General features: G+C 39.2%; 1 protein-coding gene across 1 annotated transcript in view; it reads left to right on the top strand.

Annotated features, from left to right (window-relative positions):
• The first annotated feature begins 283 nt into the window (after window positions 1-283).
• LOC101343269 (RNA helicase Mov10l1-like) overlaps window positions 284-22,417 on the top strand; it is a 64,055-nt gene continuing 41,921 nt past the window's right edge. The window contains 9 exon segments of the mRNA XM_012556823.2: window positions 284-377; window positions 2,641-2,825; window positions 5,841-5,982; window positions 8,025-8,137; window positions 8,933-9,120; window positions 14,991-15,134; window positions 15,421-15,668; window positions 17,119-17,257; window positions 18,700-18,894. Coding sequence (XP_012412277.2) covers window positions 284-377; window positions 2,641-2,825; window positions 5,841-5,982; window positions 8,025-8,137; window positions 8,933-9,120; window positions 14,991-15,134; window positions 15,421-15,668; window positions 17,119-17,257; window positions 18,700-18,894 — 1,448 coding nt within the window.

A 22,417-nucleotide genomic window follows, 5' to 3' on the forward strand; every position in this document is an offset into this window, starting at 1 on the left:
AGTGGTTGACGCTTCACGCTCTGCGCTACCATTGGCTGAACGACGTTAGGGGCGGGGCACGCGCTGAGGACCGCTGGGTACAAGCGCTCTCCTCAGGTGGTGGCCGTCGTCGCCGGAGCACCTGTGAGAGCCGCACAGAGGCCAAGGAGAAGCAGCAGGAGGCGTAGCCCCTGAGCGGCTTCTGTGACCAGAGGGCAGCCGGGAGGCAGAGGCCACGACTGAGACAGGACTTAGCGCCTTGTCTCGCGTGGTGCCCAGTCAGGCCTCAGACGACGACAGAACCATGTTCCAGCGTATGGCTAAGGCTCTGAACTTCTTCTGGAGGAGGGCGAACACCTTAGAGCAGGATCAGCCTCAGCACCCAGGGCTCTCAAAAGGTATCCACCATGTTTACTCCCCATCCTCTAACGGCCTTCCCATAGGGGTGCGCTCCTCTTCGGGTCCCAGGCCTAGGGGGCGGGCTCTCAGGCTGGGGCGGCGCCATCTTGTGTGAGGGAGGTGTCCCATAGTCAGAGTCCCCAGGGAATGGTCCCGTCCAAAGTGGCGATGGTATTGGCAAAGAAGGCCCCTGGGGGGCAGCCCCGCGCCTGCGTTGCCCCAGACACCTTTGAAGCTTATCTTGTGCAGATGCCGTTTAAACGTGGAACAGATTCCTTTTTGTATTTCCAGTGGTAATGATTGCCCCGATTTGAGGGTCAATTTGATTTTGTTTCCGAAAGATCTTTTCAAGCCATGTGAGTGAATGACGTACCTGGCGGCAGAGTCGGGCATGAACTGGGTTTAACTTTCTCACCTTTATAGCCTAAAATCCTGCCCCAGAGTCTGGTACAGAGTGGATGTTCAGTGGGTGCTTGTGAAGACAGGCATTTAATTGCTAGGAGTCTGTTAAAACGTGACAAGGTTTCCTCGGGTAGCTCACCCCTGTTATGAGTTGCACTGATATTTAATGTGTGGTGAGTGCTTGTATGTGCCAGGCACTAGGCTAAGGGCTTTAGGAGCATTAATCCTCACACGACTTTTTTTTTAAGTCCAATGAATGACATAAGGAGGCCTGGTAGCCCAATAGTTAATTAAATGGCACGGCTGCTAACCAAATTGTTGGCGGTTCGAACCCCGGCTCCTCGGGAGAAAGGCCTGGCGATCTGCTTCCATAAAGATTACAGCCTGGAAAACCCTATGGGGCAGTTCTACTCTGTCACATGGGGTCGCCATTAGTCGGAATCGACTGCACGGCACCTAACAACAACAACAACAGTAATGAACACGGTGGTAGTATTACCAAGTCCATTTTACAGCAAGAGTCAGGTAGACACCGTCAGGTAAAGGCGCATACAGCTGGAATGTGGCAGACCAGTATTCACACGAGGCAGTCAGGCTCAGCATTCACGTTCCTAACCTCTACGCTCTCCAGCCTCTGGAGGTAGTTATTTCTACAAGAGTAATTTCACAGTGAATTCAGGATGAAATTTTCAAAGGGGTGCCTCTCAGCAGAGGCTCCTGCCTTCCTGGAGCTTGAATCTCTCTGAGGCTTTTCTGCCAGCTGAGTTTGAACCCCCTCCAGAGGTGGCTGAATCTTAGTACACCTTTGTCTTAGAGGGCTGCTCAGGTTTTGGCTGAAATCCCGTATTGTAGCATCTACTAATTAGCCCTAATTTTACCAAAAAGGCCACATAGAGGAGTCTTCGGCAGGTTTGCATATGCCTGAGTGGCAGCTGTCTCCCTTGCCGCTTAACTTTCTTCTGTGATAATGATTTCCTCTAACAAATGTTATCCAGTTTCTCACTTTATCAATATTTTCTTAGTTTCTGATTCTGTAATGTAGTATAATCGAGACTTCTCCCATCCACCCGGTCAATTCACCCACGTCTTTGGGGAGGCGGCTCTGGTGTTGAGGTTCAGAGCGTTGCTATGCAGGCAGATTGCCTGGGTTCAGATCCCAAACTATCCCTTACCAGATGTGCTTGTTCAGAAACAAAACTTCCCCCGTGAGTCAGATGCACTTTGGCGCTAGACTTAAATCCCCACATCTCTTTTAGTGCTTTGTCTGGCAAGATGTTTAAGAATTTCCAGATGCTTCTGCTGATGGTGTTGATGATAATGATAAAGTTATGTAACAATGTTGTTGTTGTTAGTTGCCGTCAAGTCAATTCCAACTAATAGTGACCCCATGTGTTCAGAGTAGAACTACTCCATAGGGTTTTCAAGGCTGTGACCTTTCAGAAGCAGGGCACCAGGCTTGTCTTCCTTCTGAGGTGTCTCAGGGTAATGGATGCTTAAAGACTCTGTAAATGAAGATATGATAACATTTAAGCTCTAACTTGTGTAAGGCAGTCATAGTTCTAAGCAGTTTACAAGGATGTGTCAGTTAATACAACAACCCTATTAGGCAGATATTATTATTGTCCTGGTGTTACAGATGAAAAGCGCATCAGAGAGGTTAAGAAGTGTGCCCGGGTCACACACATGGTAAGTGAAGGAGCTGTGGTTCAAACCCAGGCAGTCTGGCTCCAGACTCAGTGCTCGTAACCACAGCGCTTCACTGCCTGTGGCATGTAGCCTCGGTGCTATACAGAAAAAAGATGGAACCGGGTTTTTCCTTTTGAGATTAATTAATATAATCTTTTGTTTACCCATTCATAGATGACAGCAAGTTGAAAACCGTGCAGGGAGTTGTCACAAGGTTCTGTGATGATTATGGCCTGATTAACGAGTTAATCTCCTTTACTAATGACATTGTGACTGGCAATGTGCTTCTGGAAGTTGGACAAAAAGTTACCGCACTTGTGAAAGACGATGAAACATCTCATGGATTGAAAGCAATCAAAGTAAGATTTGCATGAATTTGGGGATAGTCTCTATTCCTGGTGTGATTTGAGCCTTGCTTTTCTTGTATTCATTCAACCTCTTTGATATACCCAGTATAATGGATAAAGAATGGAATTTGAAGCCCCACTGCATGAGTCTTTTGTTTTTATATCTGTTGTCTTTTCTGTTAATAAAAGTATAGATTGTATATGTGTTCTCCTAGCATTTAAAGTATATGATTGACAATGATAATTAATTTTATCATTGTTAACTTCCTTTCTTCACATGAGAAACGAATTTTTCACATAAAAATTATTTTCTGTAATATGCGTTTGTAGAAGTGGAATTGCTAGCTCAAAGGACCTGCATTTTAAGCACTTTTCAAAACAGCTTTATTGAGGTATAATTGACATACCTTAAAATTGTCCCATTTTAAGAGTACATTTGAAAGCCTTTTTCAGTAAATTTACAGCATTGCGCAACCAGGTATTTACCGTTTTAATGGGTATTATCAAATAATCCTTCAGCTCCACTGTACTAATTTACAGTCTCAGCAGCAGGGTGTGAGACTGGCTGTTTGCCAGTATTGATAAGGATGGAGATATTATCAGTCTCTCAAATCTTGGCCAATCTGAGAAAGTGAAAAGCAGTCTCATCATTTTATTTTATGTTTCTTTAAATGTTAGTGTGAGTAGAGCAACTTTTATTTTATTAGCACTACTTATATATTAGGATTATTAGAACTATTTGCTAGGGAAATTAGAGCTTTGTTAGGGAAATCATCATATGAAGGCTTTGCAAATATTTCCTCCAAGATCCTCTTTTGACTTTGTTTTATAGAGTGTAATTTTTAAGTACTATAAATATGTCCATCTTGTCTGTTGTGGCTTTTGAGTTCAGTAAGATTCCTTAGTGGAGCCTTGTTGGTGCAGTGGTTAAAACACTTGGCCACTAACCAACAGGTCATGGGTTTCAACCCAACAACTGCTCCGCGGGAGAAATATGTGGCAGCCTGCTTCCGTAAAGATTTACAGCCTTGGAAACCCTGTGGGACAGTTCTGCTCTGTCCTATAGGGTCGCTGTGAGTCAAAATCGACTCAACGCAATGGGTTTGGAAGATTCCTTAGAGAGGCTTATTCTACTTTATAATCCACACAAATATTCCCTTAGGTTTTCTTCTGAAAGTTATTTATTCACATCCAAGCATTTAGTCTGTCTGGAATTTATCTGGTAGTATAGACTGAGAGAAGGATCCAGATCTTGTTTTGCTAGTGGCTACCCAGTTGTTCCCATACCATTAAGTCAATAATCTACCTTTTCCATACTGAGTTGAAATGGTACATACACATTACCACAAGCATTTGAATCTATTGGGACTCCCTATTATATTCTATTAATTGTCTTGTCTTACCTTGGTAGTTTGATCAAAAGATTTGAATTACTGATGCATGATAATGCATATCAGTATATTTCAGAATTTGGTAGCCTAGTTTCCTTGTAAAACTTTTATTTTTATTCTTAATTTTCTTGGCCGTTCTCACATGTTGGTTTTTCTGGATGCATTTTAAAATCATTCTGTTAACTCTCCCCTCCCCCAACAACAACAAAACCTGTTGGGATTTTTTATTGAGATAACATTGAGCTTATCGATTTAATTTAGGGAGAATTGATATATTGACAATAGCCTCTCCCAACAAAGCATGTTTCTCCTCTTATATGCTTCTGAAATGTTTGATAGTTTTCTTTGAATAGGTTCTGCACATTCTTGCTAAGTTTATTTCCAAGATTTTTTTTAATGTTTTTGTTCTGTTATCAACATAATTTTACACTGTGTTTTCAAACTGATATTTTCTTCCTATATAGTAAAAGTATTGATTTTTGTTATATAATTTGGTAGATTGCAAACTTACTGAACTTTTTCTGCTGCTTTTCTTAAATGGTTAAGATATACTTTATTACTATTATTTAGATAGCAACTGGCCGCTCAGTGCTTACTATTGACTTTCTTTAAATTGAAAAGTTTTATATACACATAAAAATTATAATAAATAGTTCCAACTCTAGAAGGGTATAAAATGAAAAGCCAGAAATCTCCCTTCATGCTCTCCATCCCAACTTTAATTCCTCAGACATGGTACTTTTCATGGTTTCTACTTTTAGGTTTTCTGGTGGGCACCCGGGTAACTTGAATAATACGCTTGTGCCTTTTTTTAAGTTGGCAGTATTAGACAGTGTTTATTAACTTTGCATCATGAACACGTATTATTTATGTAATAAAATGAAACAAAATATAAAATAAAAACTATTATACTTTCAATAAACAGAGAATTTTGGATGCCTCCCTATTATAGATGAATTAAAGCCCTAATTTGACTTGTCTTTTTTTGAAGAGTCCTCTCCAGTTTAAGTTTATTTTTTCAACTTTATCTCATGCTTCAGTCCCTCCAGGGCCCCGATCTTTAATCTTACGGTTTTCCTTCTTGTTTCTCTCAGTTGTGTTTTTTCTCCTCCCTGTCTCCCTATGCCTGCCCCTCACCCCATCCCCATTTGCCAGGTAAAATCTTTCCCTTTTACATCTCCAGTCAAATCCCACTTACTCCAAGAAACTCCCTATACTTCCTAGTCTGAAACTCTCTCCTTCCAGGGAATTCTCAGGAGCCAATTTTTTTTTAATGACATTTATCACAGCTTCCTTTGAATTAGTAGTTATTTTTTGTCTGTTATCCCCAGTTATTGTGAATTCCTGGAGGGCAGGAACAGTATATTTTTTATCTTTGAATCTAATACTATCAGTGCATTAAACTTGGTGGGTATACAATTAATGTTTTTTAAATGTTTTTAGTTGCATTTTAACAATATATGAAGCTCAGGCATTATTTTACCATCATCCCATGTCTAGAATGTATTTGTCATCTGCAATACTACTGTTGAGTATAGTTGTTTAAAACATTTCTTGAACAACAATGATTTAAGCATATTATTTCCCATTTTAAAACTTTTGCTATGTTTGAAGTAACTCTTTCCTTATCTAACAGGTGGATGCTTTCACTGATAACCGTGGTGGTAGACCATTAATATCTGGTGTCAAAATTTTAATTGGTCGTATTACCTCTCTAATGAAAGGTGGTGGCTACATTAATAAGACGAATTACTTCTCTCTAGACATTGTTTGTAAAGGTATGATTTATATTTTTTTTATTTGAAAGGGCCAAATTAGTGCATGCTTCATTTTGTAGAGGAGTTTAGTACTAGAATAACTACTACCGTGTACTTGGCTTCAGTCTGTGCTCTTTCATGTTTGAGGTGAGCCTTTAGAGTTGAAATAATATATAACACATAATGCTTCTAAAAGTCATGCTGTTAGGGACAAATGTAATTTTTTTTAAGACTCATAGTATCACTTATTGTTCATTTATTGAATGCAGTCACTAATATCTGGATTTTTTTGTTCATATAAGTATTGAATTTCTAATCTAACTAAAAATTATTGCAAGTATACAGGGATATGTTGCTTTAAAAATATTTCACATGCTTCAAATAAGGTGTGGAGATAGCCTTGTACCTTTCCATGTATGTGTTTGCACATGCAAACCCATTGTTGAATTCTGTTTGTAATTAGCAGATATGTTATAAGATTTTATTTATACCTAAAGTGATAATTTGTTTATGCTATTTGAGTTTATTCAGCTACCATGTAGCTTGGGTACAAAAGAGGAGATTAGCTCAGCCCCACCAGGCAGTTTGCCATTTTACTTTTCCTGGATATAAAAGCCAGAACTCTGACCTAAATTGTGTTTCAAGATGTTCACCTGTATGCTTTGTTGAGAAGAGACTATACGGGGCAAGGATGATATCAGGAAGATCAGTTAGTAGTTCATTGTAATAGTCCTGGTGAGAGATGATGGAGACTTGGACCAAGATGGGCATTGAGGCTGTAAAAGTGGTTCGATGTGGATATAGTTTAAAGGTAGAGATGAAAGTATTGGCTGATGTATTGGATCTTTGGCATGAAGAAAAGAAGAGTCAAGCATTACTCCGAAGTTTTTGGTGTGAGCAGTGGTAAGAATGGAGTTACCTATTTGAAATGTGGAAGACTGAGAGGCACAATATTGGGTACATGAGAAGAATAGCAAGAGCTCAACTTACAGCATAATAATTTGAGTACACACTTGATATATGAATCTGAGGTTGGTTAGAGTTGGAGATATACACATTTTGGATTGATAAGCCTATGGATATGAAGCCACACCAAAGAAATGGAGAGAGAGAGGACAGCCCCAAGGCTTGCGTCAGAGGTCATTCTAAAATTTACTTGTAATGGGAATGAGGAGGAACAAGGAAAGTACTATGAAGGAAATAGGAAATGCTAGGCATAGTATAAACAAATGTTCAAATTTAGTAGATATTGCCAGTTTTCTGACATGGTTGTACCAAATTATACTCCTACCTTACAGTGCTTGAGATTTCCACTTGTTCCCAAATCCTTGCTGGTACCTTTGTATCCTGTGACTTACTTTTAACTTATTGTGAAAATCTGTTTGTAATTATTTATTCATGACTATAAAATGTAAGGTGTATATCTTAGAGTTCATCATCTGACCAAAAAGAAGTCTGGGGAAATTGATTCATTATTACAGTAGCAGTATTTCTCACTGCTACTGCTGTCACTAATAGCAGTCAACACTTATTTGGTGCTAATTATGTGCAAGGTACTATTCTATGAATTTTACACATATTGATTAATTGTCCCAGAAACTCTATATGTAAATACTATTATTCTTTTCATTTTATATATGAAAAACCAAGTTACAGAAAGGTTAAGTACCTTGACCACAGTTGTAAGCTAAGTGGCAGCATCAAGATTTGAACTCAGGCAGCCAGATTCAAATGTGTGCTCTTAACTATGTGCTTTACTGCTTCTCTCAAAGGACTCGGGAATGTGGCCAGTGCTGCTCCAGAAAAGATCGGGTCATAATGCATAGTTGCTGCTTTCCCCATTTGACTTTGTCAGATCAGTACAGGAGAATCAATGCCTAAAGTATTATAAACTTCCTGATAGAAAAACTTACAGCATACTTGTTTTAAAATGTTCAAAATGTATTTCAGACCTAATAACTGTTTTAAGGTACTACACTAAATACTTCAAAGTAACTTGTGAAATTTAATATTATTAAAAATTAGAGATAATTAAACTAAATTTTTCTTCCTGACTGTTTTAGGTTTTGAGCCTTATCAGGGTGACTGGGTAGAAGCTGATTATTCTACCCAGCCAGGCACACCAAGGCTCAGGATAACCTCAGTGAAGCCCATGAGCTGCAAACATGTGGATAAGGTAATTATTCGATTACATGTTCCACTTGTCATTTCTTTCTACCAAACCGTCTATTAGTAATAATTTCCACTGCCTAGAATTCTATTGAGTGTGCTGGGAAATCTAGAAAAATAGGAGAAAACACACTCTTTGGCAAAGAGGAGCCTATTTTCTTATTGAAAAGGCTGTACTGCTGAAAGGAGGTAATTAGAGAATACTATAGAAGGCATATAAAATAAGTTATAAATTATGTAATTTATTGGAGAAGTATTAGAATGTTCTGAGAACAAAAGGAACAAAAACAATTTGTATGCCAGAGAATTGTTGGGAAAGAATAAATGAAGTGGACCACGGGGCTTGGACTTACCTGTAAAAACTGGGTTATGATTTGAGCAGTGGAGACTGAAAAGGAGTTGGAAATTCATTTTGCACAAAGGTGCAGATGGAGGAATGAGCTTGGAATGTGACAGAGGAAGTAGGGGAAAAATTGTCATCAACTTACCACCACATTCCTTTCTTACTCAACCCCTTTCAATCTCTCAACTGTAACTATAGAGGTTGATAAACATTTGTGTAATATTTAGAGCAGTGTTTCTCATCTGAGATCCATCCCCGGAGATTCTGATTTAACTGGTCTCAGGTAGGGTCTGGGCATGAGGATTTTTACAAAGAACCCCTGGTATATCAAAAGTGCTTTTGACTATCTGCAAAACATCCAAAACTGCCAGATGTGACTGATTTGGAGTGATCTACAGTTTAGAGCCAGAAAGACAGTGTATACTTATAAATAAACATTTTCATGTATTATATTGACAGGTCTGCATTACTAGCTTCTGTGAAAGAAGTGGGGTGATAGATGATAGTATCTTTTTCACCTTGGATTCTCTGAAAATTTCTGATGGATATGTACCTCAAAGATTTGACGTCGTCAATGTGGTCATGGTGAAGAGCAATCAGTCATGCTACCTTTGGAGAGCACTTTCTATGACCCTAGTGAAAAGGTAGTAATAAAACAAAATTTTTATTCCCTGTGCAGCATTTTTCTCTGAACGTGAAAGAGCCTGGTTTAAATGTGTTTTGAAAGGAATAGTAAACTTAGACAGTTATGCCAGATAGAGTTTCTCAAGTAAATAGGGTTTATCTGAGTGTGTTGGCTAAACAGAGAGTATGTAAAGGGTGTTAGCAATTTTCACGGTGGATTAATGAGATTCCCCTCTTAATCCTTTGTAATAATCTCATATTGGTGCTTTTCATTTTATGTGGATCTTTTTTTAAAAATTGTGGTGAAAATATACATAATATATGCCAACTGGACGATTTCTACATTTACAATTCAGTGATACTGATTACATTCTTCAAGTTGTGCAACCATTCTTTCTATCCTTTTCCAAATCATTCTACCGCCATTAACATAAGCTTAATGCCCCCCAAGTAAAAATTCCCCCTTCCCCCCTGCCTCCCACCCCTGGTAAAGAAACAAACAAAAGACCAAACCCGTTGCCCTCGAGTCGATTCTGACTCATAGCAACCCACCGCTGGTAACCACTATTAATTTTTGGTTTCCATATATTTGCTTATTTCTTTTAAGTGAGTTCATACAGTATTTGTCCTTTTGCGACTGACTTATTTTGCTCAGCATGATGTTTTCAAGGTTCATCCATGTTGTGGCATGCATCAGGACATCGTTTTTTCTTTATGGCTAAATATGTTCCATTGTATGTATATACCACATTTTGTTATTCTGTTCATTTGTTGATGAACATTTTGGTTGTTTCCACCTTTTGGCTGTTGTGAAAAGTGCTACAGTGAACACTGATGTAGACGTTTGTTTGCATTCCTGCATTCACTTCTTCTGGGTATATACCTAGGATTAGGATTGCTGGGTCTTATGGTAGTTCTGTGTTCAACTTTTTGAGGAACTGCCAAACCGTTTTTCACAGTGGCCGTACCATTTTATATTCCCACCAGCAATGGATGGGGGTTCCAGTTTCTCCACCAGCCTCACCAGTGCCTGTTGTTTTCCGTTTGTTGTTGTTGTTTGGTTGGTTGGTTGTTTTTTGATCATTGCCATCCTAATAGGGATGAGGCAGTATCTCACTGTGGTTTTGATTTGCATCTGTCCAATGGCTAGTGACATGAGCATCTTTTTATGTGCTTGGCCATCTGAATATCCTCTTTGGTTAACTGTCTGTTCAAGTCCTTTGCCCATTTTGTGATTGGATTGTGTTTGTCTTTTAGTAGTTGTAAACATTTTTTAATATATTTTGGATATTAGACCCTTAATGAATACATGGTTCCTGAAAAATTTCTCCCAGTCTGTAGGCTGTCTTTTCACTTTGTTGATAAAGTCCTTTAAAGAACAAAAGTATTTAATTTTTGTGAGGTCCCATCTATCTTTTTCATCTTTTGCTGCTCATGCTTTTGTTGTCATATATGATAATCCATCATTAAAACCTAGGTGTTCCACAACCACACCCCAATATTCTAAGAATTTATGGTTTTAGTTTTCACATTTCGGTCCTTGATCTATTTTGAATTGGTTTTTGTGTATGGTGTGAGGCATGTATCCTTATTCAGCTTGTGGAAATCCAATTATCCCAGCACCATTTATTTTATTGTACTTTAAGTGAAAGTTTACAATTTCGGTTAGTCTCTCATCCAAAAATTTATACATACATTGTTATATGACCCTAATTGCTCTCCCTATACTGTGACAGCACCTTCCTCCTTTCCACCCCTGATTTCTCGCGTCCATTCAGCCAGCTCCTGACCCTCTCTGCCTCCTTCTCTCACCTCCAGACAGGAGCTTCCCATTTAGTCTTATGTATCTACTTGAGCTAAGAAGCACACTCTTCACGAGTATCATTTTATGTCCCATAGTCCAGTCTAATCTTTGTCTGAAGAGTTGACCTCAGGCATAGTTTTAGTGCTGGGTTGACAGAGAGTCCAAGGGCCTTGCTTTCTGGGGTTCCTCCAGTCTCAGTCAGACCATTAAGTCTGGTCTTTTTACTAGAATTTGAGTTCTGCACCCCACTTTTCTCCTGCTGCATCAGGGACTCTCCCAGCACCATTTATTGAAAAGACTCTTCTTTCCCCATTGAATGGACTTAGCACGCTTGTCGAAAATCAGTTGACCATAGATGTATGGATTTATTTCTGGGCTCTCAATTCTATTCCATTGGTCTATATGTCTGTTATACCAGTATCAAGCTGTTGTAATTACTGTGGCTTTATAGTATGTTTTGAAATCAGGAAGTGTGATACTTAACATTTGTCCCATATTTGGCCTGTAGGAACCTTCAGTCTGGCTTTTGTGTCCTGTCATTGTCTGAGCCATTCCTTTCTGACACGAGATGTTCCAGGCTCATCTTGTACTTTAGTCCTGACACAGCCATGTATCAGCCATTTCTTTAAGGAGCCCTGTTTCCTTTTAGTGGAGAGTATAGTGTTTAGAAACCAAGATCTGGGACTAGTTGTGCTCATTGCTATGGGGGTGCCCCTGCTCTCAGGCCCTCTCAGTGGGCAGCTCTAAATGTATGTATGAATATACACATATACATGTGCACACATTAGCATCCATATTTATTTCTGTATCTATTGGAAACTGTGAGTTTGTATCAATACCTCTAGTACTAGTCCAACAACACAGGGTTTATTCTGGGTTTTCCTCTCTTTCCACCTTTCCATGTTTATAGCTCCCTTTTCAGACATGTAGAACCCTACTTCCGATTTTCCTGGAGTCTATTTACTTAGTTACTCAGCCCTTCTGTATATAGCCAATCTCCTGACCCTGCCAGGCTGCCTTGGAGTGCCAGTTTGCCGTACTCATGGGTGCCATGGCTTCCACCAGGCCACCTTCCCACCTTTTTGGGTAGGCCTGCAGCCTGCCTTCCTATCCTTGATGGCCTACCCTCAAAAGATGGAAGAAAGGGAAGAAAGGAGCTCTCCATTGTCTTTTGAATCCCTGGAAAACTGGCTTACACCCACCACTCCATTGTAGTAGCTCTTGGAAAGGTCACTAGTGATCTCCACCTTAAGACCAGTGGTCTGTTGTTAGTCTTCATCCTAATCAAATTAGCAGCAACATTTTGTACACTGGTCACTGCTTCTTTCTTGAAACTCTTCCTCCACTCACTCTGGACTACATTATTCTCTTCTACTTCTTTGGTTAGTTCACTGACTCCCCTGTTTAAAGTTTGTGGTGTGCAGAATATTGCCCCTCTAATGTATGTATGTCCTAATTTCTGAAAGCTGTGAATATGTTACCTTGCATGGCAGAAGAGACTTTGCAGATGTAATTAAGGATGTTGGTGTCAGGAGATTATCCTAGATTATCGGGGTGGGCCCAATGTAATCACAAGGGTCGTTATAAGGGAAAGAGGGACACAGGAGTGTCAGAGTCTGAGAAGATGTCACGACAGCAGCAGAGGTTGTTGCTGCCAAGAGCCAAGGCTGCAGGCTGCCTCTAGAAGCTGGAAATGGCAAGGAAAGGATTCTCCCTTATAGTCTCCAGAAGGAATGCAGTTATGCTGATACCTTGATTTTAGTCTTATAAGACTCTGTACTTCTGATCTCCAAAACTGTACAGTAATAAATTTGTATTGTTTTAAGTCACTAAGTTTGTGGTAATTTGCTATAACAGCAGTAAGAAACAAATACAGCCTTTGCCAATTCTCCCTGCTCCTCCCAGTCCTAAATATTGGAGTGGACCCTTCTCTATATATGCTTATTTACCAGGTGAGCAGATGCAGTCCTATGGCTTTAAATACCATCTCTATTCTCATGACTCCCAACTTTTTGTTTCTAGCTCAGGACATCTTGTTATTTCTGGTGTGGGACTCAATATACAACTGCCTAGTTGATAATCCATTTGGATGTCTCAAAATTAACATGTTCAAAACTCAGCTTTTCCCCAAATCCAGCTCTTCCCACAGTCTTCCTCATTTTGATAAATGGTAACTCCATTATTTGAATGACTTAAGCAAAATACCTGAGAGTCATTTTCAGTATTTATTTCTTTTATGCTCCTCAATCCATCCACCAGCAAATGCTTTTGACTATCTGCAAAACATCCAAAACTGCCAAATGTGACTGCTTCCTCCAATTTTCCTGCTGTTGCCACCTTGGTTTAGGTGGTAAGATCAGCTGCAACTTTGAAGTGAAAGGGGAGAAACGGAGGTCATTTTATTGGAATTTTTAGCTGAGAAGGGAAAGCTGGTGAATACCCAGGAGAAAGGACGTGTTTTTAGGAAAGGAAGAATTTGAGCATGTTTATAGAGTATGGCTGGAGCTGGTTGAGAAGGGAGATGGTTGACGTTCAGGAGATGGGAAAATCACTGTTGTGATTGTGAATGTCAATACGTTTGTGGACAGGGAGACAGGAATTTAAGGGAGCTCATTTCTTGGAGGCCGCTATTCTCTTGATGCTGTTGGAAGCTAGTTCTGTTGCTATTTAATGGAGTGGAATAGTCTGACCTGATCAGATTACTTTCTGGAAGGATCATAATGGATAGACAGTGAGTACAATTAAACTTTCCGTTTTTGTAGATCCAAACCACAAACCTGTTGCAGTCAAGCTGATTCTGATTCATGGTAACCCCATGCGTTACAGAGTAGAACTGTGCTCCATAGGGTTTTCTTGGCTGTAACCTTTACAGAAGCAGATCGTCAGGCCTTTCTTCCATGGTAGATCACCTCCTACTATACTGGAACAGTAATATTGTTACCCGAATAGGGTCCATGCTCTGGAGCAGTCGAGCCAATGAAACATACTCCAAGACAGAAAGAGTGAGAAGTTTTATTTTAGGAGATATACACCACCAGGGATCCTAGAGCAACACAGGCTGTCTCTGTGGAGTCCCAAAAGGCATTTTTACATTAGAGTTTATATATGATTTTTACAAAGGTTAGAAGTGTTGTTATACATCGTAAGATAATTACAAGAGACTCTTTATCATACTAAAGAGATACCTGCCAGACATTTCCATATCTGGGCTCTAATCTTCCTGTGGGGGTCATAAGCCACAGGTGGCCGGACAGAGCAAAACAAAGTCATTAACAAAGGTATGTGAAAAGGAGAAGGCAAAGAAAAAAAAAACTTATAGGTTCATCATGGCGTTAGTTATGTCAAGCTCTCAGTTGCCCGTTTTGAAAAGGAGAAAACGTGCTGGGGAGTATTAGGGTCACCATATCTATAGAATAAAGTGAAATAGAGATATTCTGAGGTGAAGGCAAAATCTCATTTTATCAAGAGAAAAATTCATAATTTAGTTGCTTTTAAATATTTTTGGGCAGCCAAACTCTCCTTTCAAATGAAACCCAATATACAAACAGAGAAAATTGGAGGTGACTGTTTTTGACCCCTTCCCAGTTGGCCTCTCACATCTGTCTTTTCTTTAGCCTGTGAAGCAGCCATAGAGAAGATAGCCTGAAAGCACTGCTATAACATTTCTCCTGAGAAATAGAGATTATCTCATCTCATGAATGATATTATGAATGTCTTTTCAGAGATACGTCCAACTTGTGGAGACAAGTCCAGATTATGTTCTCGAGTCAGCAGCTCTTTTGAGATGGCAACAGTGTATCACATCCTTTTCTTCTGATTTTATAAGATTTTATTTTTTGTTCCTTCAGATGACTTGTGGGCATTTTTATAATATCTAAAATTGTGTAAAAACATATGTGGTTATGTAGCTTTATCTAAGTGTGCTTGTTTTTTGTTTGTTTCTTAAATCTAAGTCCTCTATCAGTTTGTCATAGGTACCTTTGTTTTATAGATTCAGAAGGAGAGTGGAAATCCAAGGAAGTGGGTAGTGTTTATATAGGAATGCTTTTATGAAAATGATAATATCGTTTATTTGATTGCTTTATCCAGAGACTCTCCAGACTTTACTGAGAGTACTGATGAATTAGCTGGATCCCTGTTAATGGAAAACAAAGGCAATATTGAAGTTTCAAATATGATACATTTTGGAACCTTAAACGACAGAGAAAGTAAAACTATTAGGATCTGGATTGAGTAAGTTTGCCACTGTAAAGTTTTAAGTAGAATTACATTAAGGGTTTTTTACACCATAATTAAAGAATTTCTGCACAAATAAGTTTGCTTTGCCCGTTTGTTTTCTTTTATCTAAATCCTTTCATTTTTCTGATCCCAAATTTGCCTTTTCCTCTATATTCATAAAAGTATTTCAGACTGCCATTCATTAGTTAGAGGTCTTTGCTTTATGCCCCTGCTTTATGACAACTGAATATATTAGAGTTAGAAATACTGTCTATGTTCATGATTAAATCTCATTGTTCAGGAATAAAGGAGAATTTCCTCAAAACTTAGTCAGATGCCAGTTTGTTGGCTGGGAAAAAACTCAACAATTCGGATTGCAAATACCTGATGAAGGCCAAAAGCAGCCAGTGGTCTCTCATGTTCCTGCTGATCCTGGGAAGGAGAAGAAATTTTCAAAGAGAAATATTAATGAATTAAATAGAGACAGAAAAGAAATGACCCCTCAGACATCGGACATCAGTTTGGCGGACAACAGAGAATTCTCTCGAGGTATGCGTTTAAACTATTTGCATGGAATTTAAAATTGAGTTTTGGTTTAACACCTGTAAACCCATATAAGACTTTAGTTTGTTTTGTTAAACAGAACACCTTGTCAGAACTCCTGATCTTCAGTGTATATTTGTGTTGGGGGCGGGGGTAGGGGAAAGGGGGAACAATAGTGGGCCAGATCAAGCCAGGCTATCCTTGTTCTTCATGCTCTGTACTGTTTTTGAAACCCCTTTACTCCTGCTCTCTCCTCTTAATGTTTTCAAGGGAAACTTAAATAGCTTGACCTTGACCCATACCAAGAACTGCTTCTGATTTTGACAATTTCTTAAGAGTGCTTCTAATTTGGGAAAAAGCTGTGAAGGCGTGTTCCAGATTGTCGTCATGTTGCCATTGTTTCTTCTCCCTCAATAACTTGGAAGATTTTTTGTAGTTTTACCCTGTTCCTACTTCTTCTTGGCATTTTTTTTACTGTACTTTAGATGAAGGTTTATAGAGCAAATTAGTTTCTAATTAAACAAGTAATATGCATATTGTTTTGTGACATTGGTTGCCAACCCCATGACATTACCAGCTTTCCTTCCCCTCCTGCCTTCTCGTGCTTGCCCCTGGTCTGGTGTGCCCATTTAGTCTCATTTTGTCTTATGGGCCTGTCTAATCTTTGGCTGAAAGGTGAACCTCAGGAGTGACTTCAGTACTGAGTTAGAAGGAAGTCTGGGGGCTACACTCTCGGGGTTTCTTCAGTAACTGTCAGGCCAGTAAGTCTAGTCGTTTTTAGTGAGTTAGAACTTTGTTCATATTTTTCTCCAGCTCTTGTTGACATTTTTATTTTTTCGTTTATTGTTGTAGTTTAAATGAAGTTTGCATTTCAAGTTAGTCTCCCATACAAAAATTTATACATACATTGTTATGTGACCCTAATTGCTCTCCCCATACTGTGACAGCACACTCCTCCTTTCCACCCCCGATTCCCCATGTCCATTCAACCAGCTCCTAACCCTCTCTGCCTTCCCATCTCACCTCCAGACAGAAGCTGCCCGTTTAGTCTCTTGTATCTACTTGAGCTAAGAGGCACACTCCTCACAAGTATCACTTTATGTCTCACAGTCCAGTCCAAGCCCTGTCTGAAGAGTTGGCCTCGGAAATTGTTTTAGTTCTGGGCTGATAGAGAATCCAGGGGCCATGCTTTCTGGGGTTCCTCCAGTCTCATTCAGACCGTTAAATCTGGTCTTTTTACTGGAATTGGAGTTCTGCACCCCACCTTTCTCCTGCTGCATCAGGGACTCTCTTTTGTGTTCCCTGTCTTATTGACATTTTTAAATAGGCTGCCATCCAATGCTCTAGGGTGGTGTTCGTTTTTGTATCTGAGTATGTGTGTATATATGTACGGATATTTATTTCCACTGTTGAAAACCTTTTGGTCTAATTTTGGATTTAAACTTTATTGGATTAGATGAATATACCTTGCAAGGAGAAAATAGACAAAAACGAAACACTGTATCCAGGAGTGAGATTACAGATGCTGATCTCAGTGGATATGGACTAATACCTCCAGGTGGAAAAATCTTCATTATAGTTACCTGTGATGCAAGGTATGTGAATTGGGAAGTTTGGAATGAGTTTACTTTGGGGACATGTATTCTTTTTTCTTTTTAAATTTCATCTGAGATACTTATAGGCTATATAGTATTAAGAGTATTCACAGACTATTTTGATGTGACAAAATCATGTAAAAAAGCATTGGTCTAGATAATCCCTTTATATTTGGCGAACATGAATTTTAGCTGCTTCAAGCGATGGATGCTCAAAACTTTTACAACTTGTAATCCTACTCCCTTTGTTCTCAGCAGCAGATTTAAGTTCTTACTTTACAGAGAAAATAAACATATTCAGATATGAACTCCCTACATTTCTTTCATCCCTTCTGCTCTTGAAATTATTTATCTCTCTATCCATGTTTACTACCTTCCTTATGTTTCTTGTAGCTCATTGATGACTGACTCATTTCTGAGACCTTTTTCCCATCCACCCAGCCTTCTAGCCATTCAGCCATCCAATCATCAACCACCTCACCAAGAGACAGATAAGTAGGCCATTAAGGTGCAGTGTGATAAGGGCTGTGATTAGGGAAGCATATAACATAGGATCAGGGCATCTAGGTCCTCCTTTGTGATCCCACAATACCTTGTCCATATTTTTGTCATGGCACTGTGAGTTCCTTGAACACAGGGGTGGTGTACTGTTTGCATTTAATCACTGATATTATTGTACTCATTGGGAAACATGAATGAGCTTATAGAGTGAAAGGAAGGGAAGCCTGAAAATGCATGAGTTAGGAGGTATTTGAAGCAAGATTCCAACGGAGCAGCAGAGAACACTTTTCTTACATATCTTGCAATTCTCACTTACCTACTAAAAGCCAGGCCCGGGAGACACAGAGGTGGTGGGCATAGGTCTTGTCTTCCAGGAGCTTACAGGCAGGCAGGGAAGGCAGACTGGTAAACCAGCAGTTCCAGTAGATCTTGGGGTGAGGGCAAAAAAGGGGTGTGTTATCTGATTCTTGGGAGAACTCACATAATAGGTAAATGATATTTTTAAAAATGTTTATGACAACATAAAAACATATTTCTTGAAATAAGTGAAAAATAAAAGTAGGTAATCGTGTATACAGTATGTTCATAGTTAAAAGCAGAAAAGTGGCAAAAAGTAAAGTCAGTCATTTTGTATACTTTTCATCATGCTACACAATTCTAATTTAGACTTGGGGGATACTGAAACTGTTTTTCGTGTTGTTTCTAAGTTTATGAATTAAAAAAAGACAGCTTAAGTGCCTAATTTTATCTTGAGAAAATATTCATTGCTTATTTAAGAAAGTCCTTTTTTTTTGCCCTGTAAAATGAATGATTAAATGCTGCTCATGATCACTGTTTGTTAGTTATGTGACTTTTCCTATATGCTCCTAAGTGAAATTATGTTGACTCTTTGTCTGTTTTATTTATAATTAAAAATAAATTTTATTCCTTTGCTTTCCAAGAAATCCTGGCCACAGCAAGGATCTCCTTTTGTTTTTTTTCCCTAAATTCACAATTGGGCGGTACGTGGAAGTAAATGTAGTAAGTGCTGAGGAGTCACTCATAGCTGCCACAGAACCATATTCTTGGAAAAGGGCTGAAAGTTCCCAAGCATTGCATCCCTCAAAATCGGTTGTACTCGGGACCAGACTGAGAAGGTATTGTAACTAAAATAAGCCAGTAATGAGTATATCATTCTTGGTATGTCATCTGTTTGCTTGGCTATTTTCTCTGTTATAAAGAAACTGACGTGCTGAACATTTGCCCCGTGGTGGGCACTGGGCTCTGCCTTTACCTATTATTATCCACCACATTTCTGGGGAGTCAGCTGGGGGTTTGAGTCTCCTTCTGTTATTTTTCACTTTTTCCCGTTGTATATTCACTGATGTATAATTCATTAAGTATCCATATCTGCCAGGCACTGTGCTAGGGATTTGATCTTAAACTAGGGAGAGTAAGACAGACTTATGAGCCAGTTGTTACAGCAGTGTGAGGAGCCTGATATTTGAATGGGCCTTGGACTCTACCAGGCTAACTCATCCTATCATACATCACAGTGTGAGGCTCATACAATTGTTGGTATCTGGTATCTCTAGGGACTAGAAAGATAAAATCTGACCCTTGCCTCATCTCTTGCCACATCCCTTCATGTACCCTACAGTCAACTAGTTCCCTATGAGGGAAGGGATTATCTCTTACTCATCTTTGTAGCCCATCTAACATAGTGTCTAGCATAGCCAGGAACTCAATAAATGCTGCATACATGAGATGCAAAGCTGCTTTGCCCTTAGTGATCAGACTTAGTGATCACTTATGGAGCCCTAGTGGTGCACTGTTTAAGAGCTCGGCTGCTAACCAAAAGGTCGGCAGTTCGAATCCACCAGCCACTCCTTGGAAGCCCCATGGGGCAGTTCAACACTGTCCTATAGGGTTGCTATGTGTTGCAATCAACTCGATGGCAGTGGGTTTGGTTTTTTTTTTTTTTAAATGGTTCCTTGAGGGTTATTTGAAGGTACATTTACCTATTAAGCCTGAAAATAAAGAAATTAATTTACTCATTAAGAATTAAATTAAAAAAAATTTTTTTTTCCTAAGTTTGGTACCCAAATTGGAGAACACAACCTGACCTGAAGGGATGTGAGGATATCTGTAGACTGTGTTTATCCCATTTAGTGTGAGAATATCCATGCATTGACTGCATTAATATTGGTGGATAGTGCTCCAGGTCCCACTGAGGGTGTTATGTGCTACTTTGCTAAAACTGGGAAATTCTGAATGCCATAACACATTTTCCCCAGTGATTTGGATAAGGGCTTATGGACCTGTACTCAGTTCCAGGCTGAAGGAAAAATCCATTATCAGAAAGCGGCAGATTGTGTTGTGGTTTAGAGGCAAGCTTTGCAGTTTAAATTACAGTGCTTCTACAGTTAGCAGTATGACCTTGAGTGAATTTCTTTTAACGTCTCTGAGCCTCAGCTTGAGGCATAATGTAAGAAGATAATTGTTCCTATTCCATATGGTATTTGTGATGATGAGATGAGATAAAATATGTAAAATACTTTGTGTCATTGGTGGCAGAGTAAGTACTCAATAAATACTAATAATCTCTGTTACCATTAAGGGGCTAGTCAGTATAGAACCTAGAAAAAGGTATTAAGAAACTCACATTGCCTTGCAAGGCAGTGGAGGGCCAAAGGCTGTTGTGAATGAGCCTTTAAGAACTGCCTTGTTTCTACTTCAGTGGCACATTAAGCAACTTCCTGATTTTCATTTGGCTAATGTAGAGGGAAAGAGAATACACAGATCAGCCACCACAAGAATTTTATTCCTCACTGTCTGTTATTTCTCTGTGAATATTGTTATGGATCGAATTGTGTCCCCCAAAAACGTGTGTCAACTTGGCCACGTTTCCCAGTATTGTGTGCTTGTCCACCATTTTGTTGCTGTCTTTGTGAAAGCCATGCACTTGTGGTATTTCTGTTATAGCATCACTAGATAACTAAGACAAATATTAATACATTATCACTGTATAGGAGCTTCTCTAAAAAAAGAAACATCTGCTTCCTGCCAATCCATTTTGTGAACCCACGTACCTGACCCTGATTTCCTCAGAGTATATGTAAAACACAGAATTTCTGGATCTACCAAGCCAAGGTTTTGGACTTTAGTGATCCAACCATGGTGACAGTCCAACCATGCTACTGCCCTTAGTGGGCCCGGATCTTTCAACTATCCAGCATCAATCAATAGCAGCTCTCAGTCTTTGCTCCCTCCTTCTAAAAATGTATTCATTCATTCACTGATTTTTATTTTTATTGAGCTAAATATTTATTGAGTATGCTTTTTATGCAAGGACCTGAGTTAGCCATCCTAAACCATAAGGAATCACACATGCTTCACGGAATAATTGGGTTGTTTGTATCTTTTAAGGGCCACACGGTAGGGTCGGATATTCAGCCAGCTAACTAAATGTGTGTGGGGCAGCCATCCTTGTTCACCTTTACTTATTCATGTTGCACCCACTGCTTTTTACATATACTTCCTATATGCTGTCTAACTTAATGCTTCACCACAAACTTATGTGGTTGATATCTATTTTTTACCCCATTTTTCAGGTAAATAGGTTCAGAGAGTTTAAGTAGATCTTTCGGTGCTATTAAGTGGTAGAACTGGGGATTGTCCATCTGTTTCTGACTGCAGAGCCTTTTCTGTATTCAGTTTTCTTATTCACAGTTGGGGTGAAAGAACTCAGCTCTCTCCACTGTCTCTCGAGCAAGAGATGACAATTTATGGCATATGGGAATTGGGAAAAACCACGTTCCCCTCATTCCCAGTCAGAGATAAACTGGAAGGAAGAGCTAGACGAGAATAAGAGGGAAAATGTAACATACCTTTCTTCACGGTACTTGATTTACATGTAGACCATCTCTGACTCTGGACCACTGGAAATGGTGTTTCTCAGACCTCAGTCTTTGATTTTTTTTTAACCTCCCTTTTCTTTCCCATCCTTGCTTCTCTCAATTTTTTTACTTCCCTATAATTCCCATTGATATGTTAGATGTGCCTATAGTAGCTAGTGGTGCTCCTTATCCTGCTGGTGACAGAAATGTTACAAATTTCTGCCACAGTCCTTTCTAGGCATGGCCCAGAATCTCATGTTTAATACTGTAAACCCTGCCAGAGAAATGCAGGCTGACAAAAAAACAGGAAGATAGGGTCCAAGCAGAGAAAACTTTGCTAAATGTTCTTGTTTGCACATGTATACAGCATGTGTATAATTTCTGATCTTTATCCATCAGTATTAAAAATACTGTCTTAAGAACTTCGTTAATTAACAGCTTGAAGACAGTTATTTTCAAACTCATGGTTCCATGAGGTGCCTTGAAGATCCAGCCCCTTTCTCTCTATCACAACCAGAGTAGCCCTGCCTTTTATCTTCATGTAGTTTTTGAGTGTCAAGTAAGACCTTGTTTGAAATATTTTTCCCAAAGCTGAAACAAAAGTTTGAATACTACTGACTCAGGCCAGCAGCTAATAAGTATATCAGTTACGTTTTGGTGAGTGAATAAATGTGGGTCTTTTTAAAGTAAGAAAAACATGTTTAAGTTAAAATGTCTGGTATGAAAGACTTATTCTGGACAGTTCATAATTGCTTTAAACTTCTGTTTTGTTTTGTTTTTT

This window comes from Trichechus manatus, unplaced genomic scaffold, assembly GCF_000243295.1.
Source record: "Trichechus manatus latirostris isolate Lorelei unplaced genomic scaffold, TriManLat1.0 scaffold00079, whole genome shotgun sequence".
In the NCBI taxonomy this organism is placed as follows: Eukaryota; Metazoa; Chordata; class Mammalia; order Sirenia; family Trichechidae; genus Trichechus; species Trichechus manatus.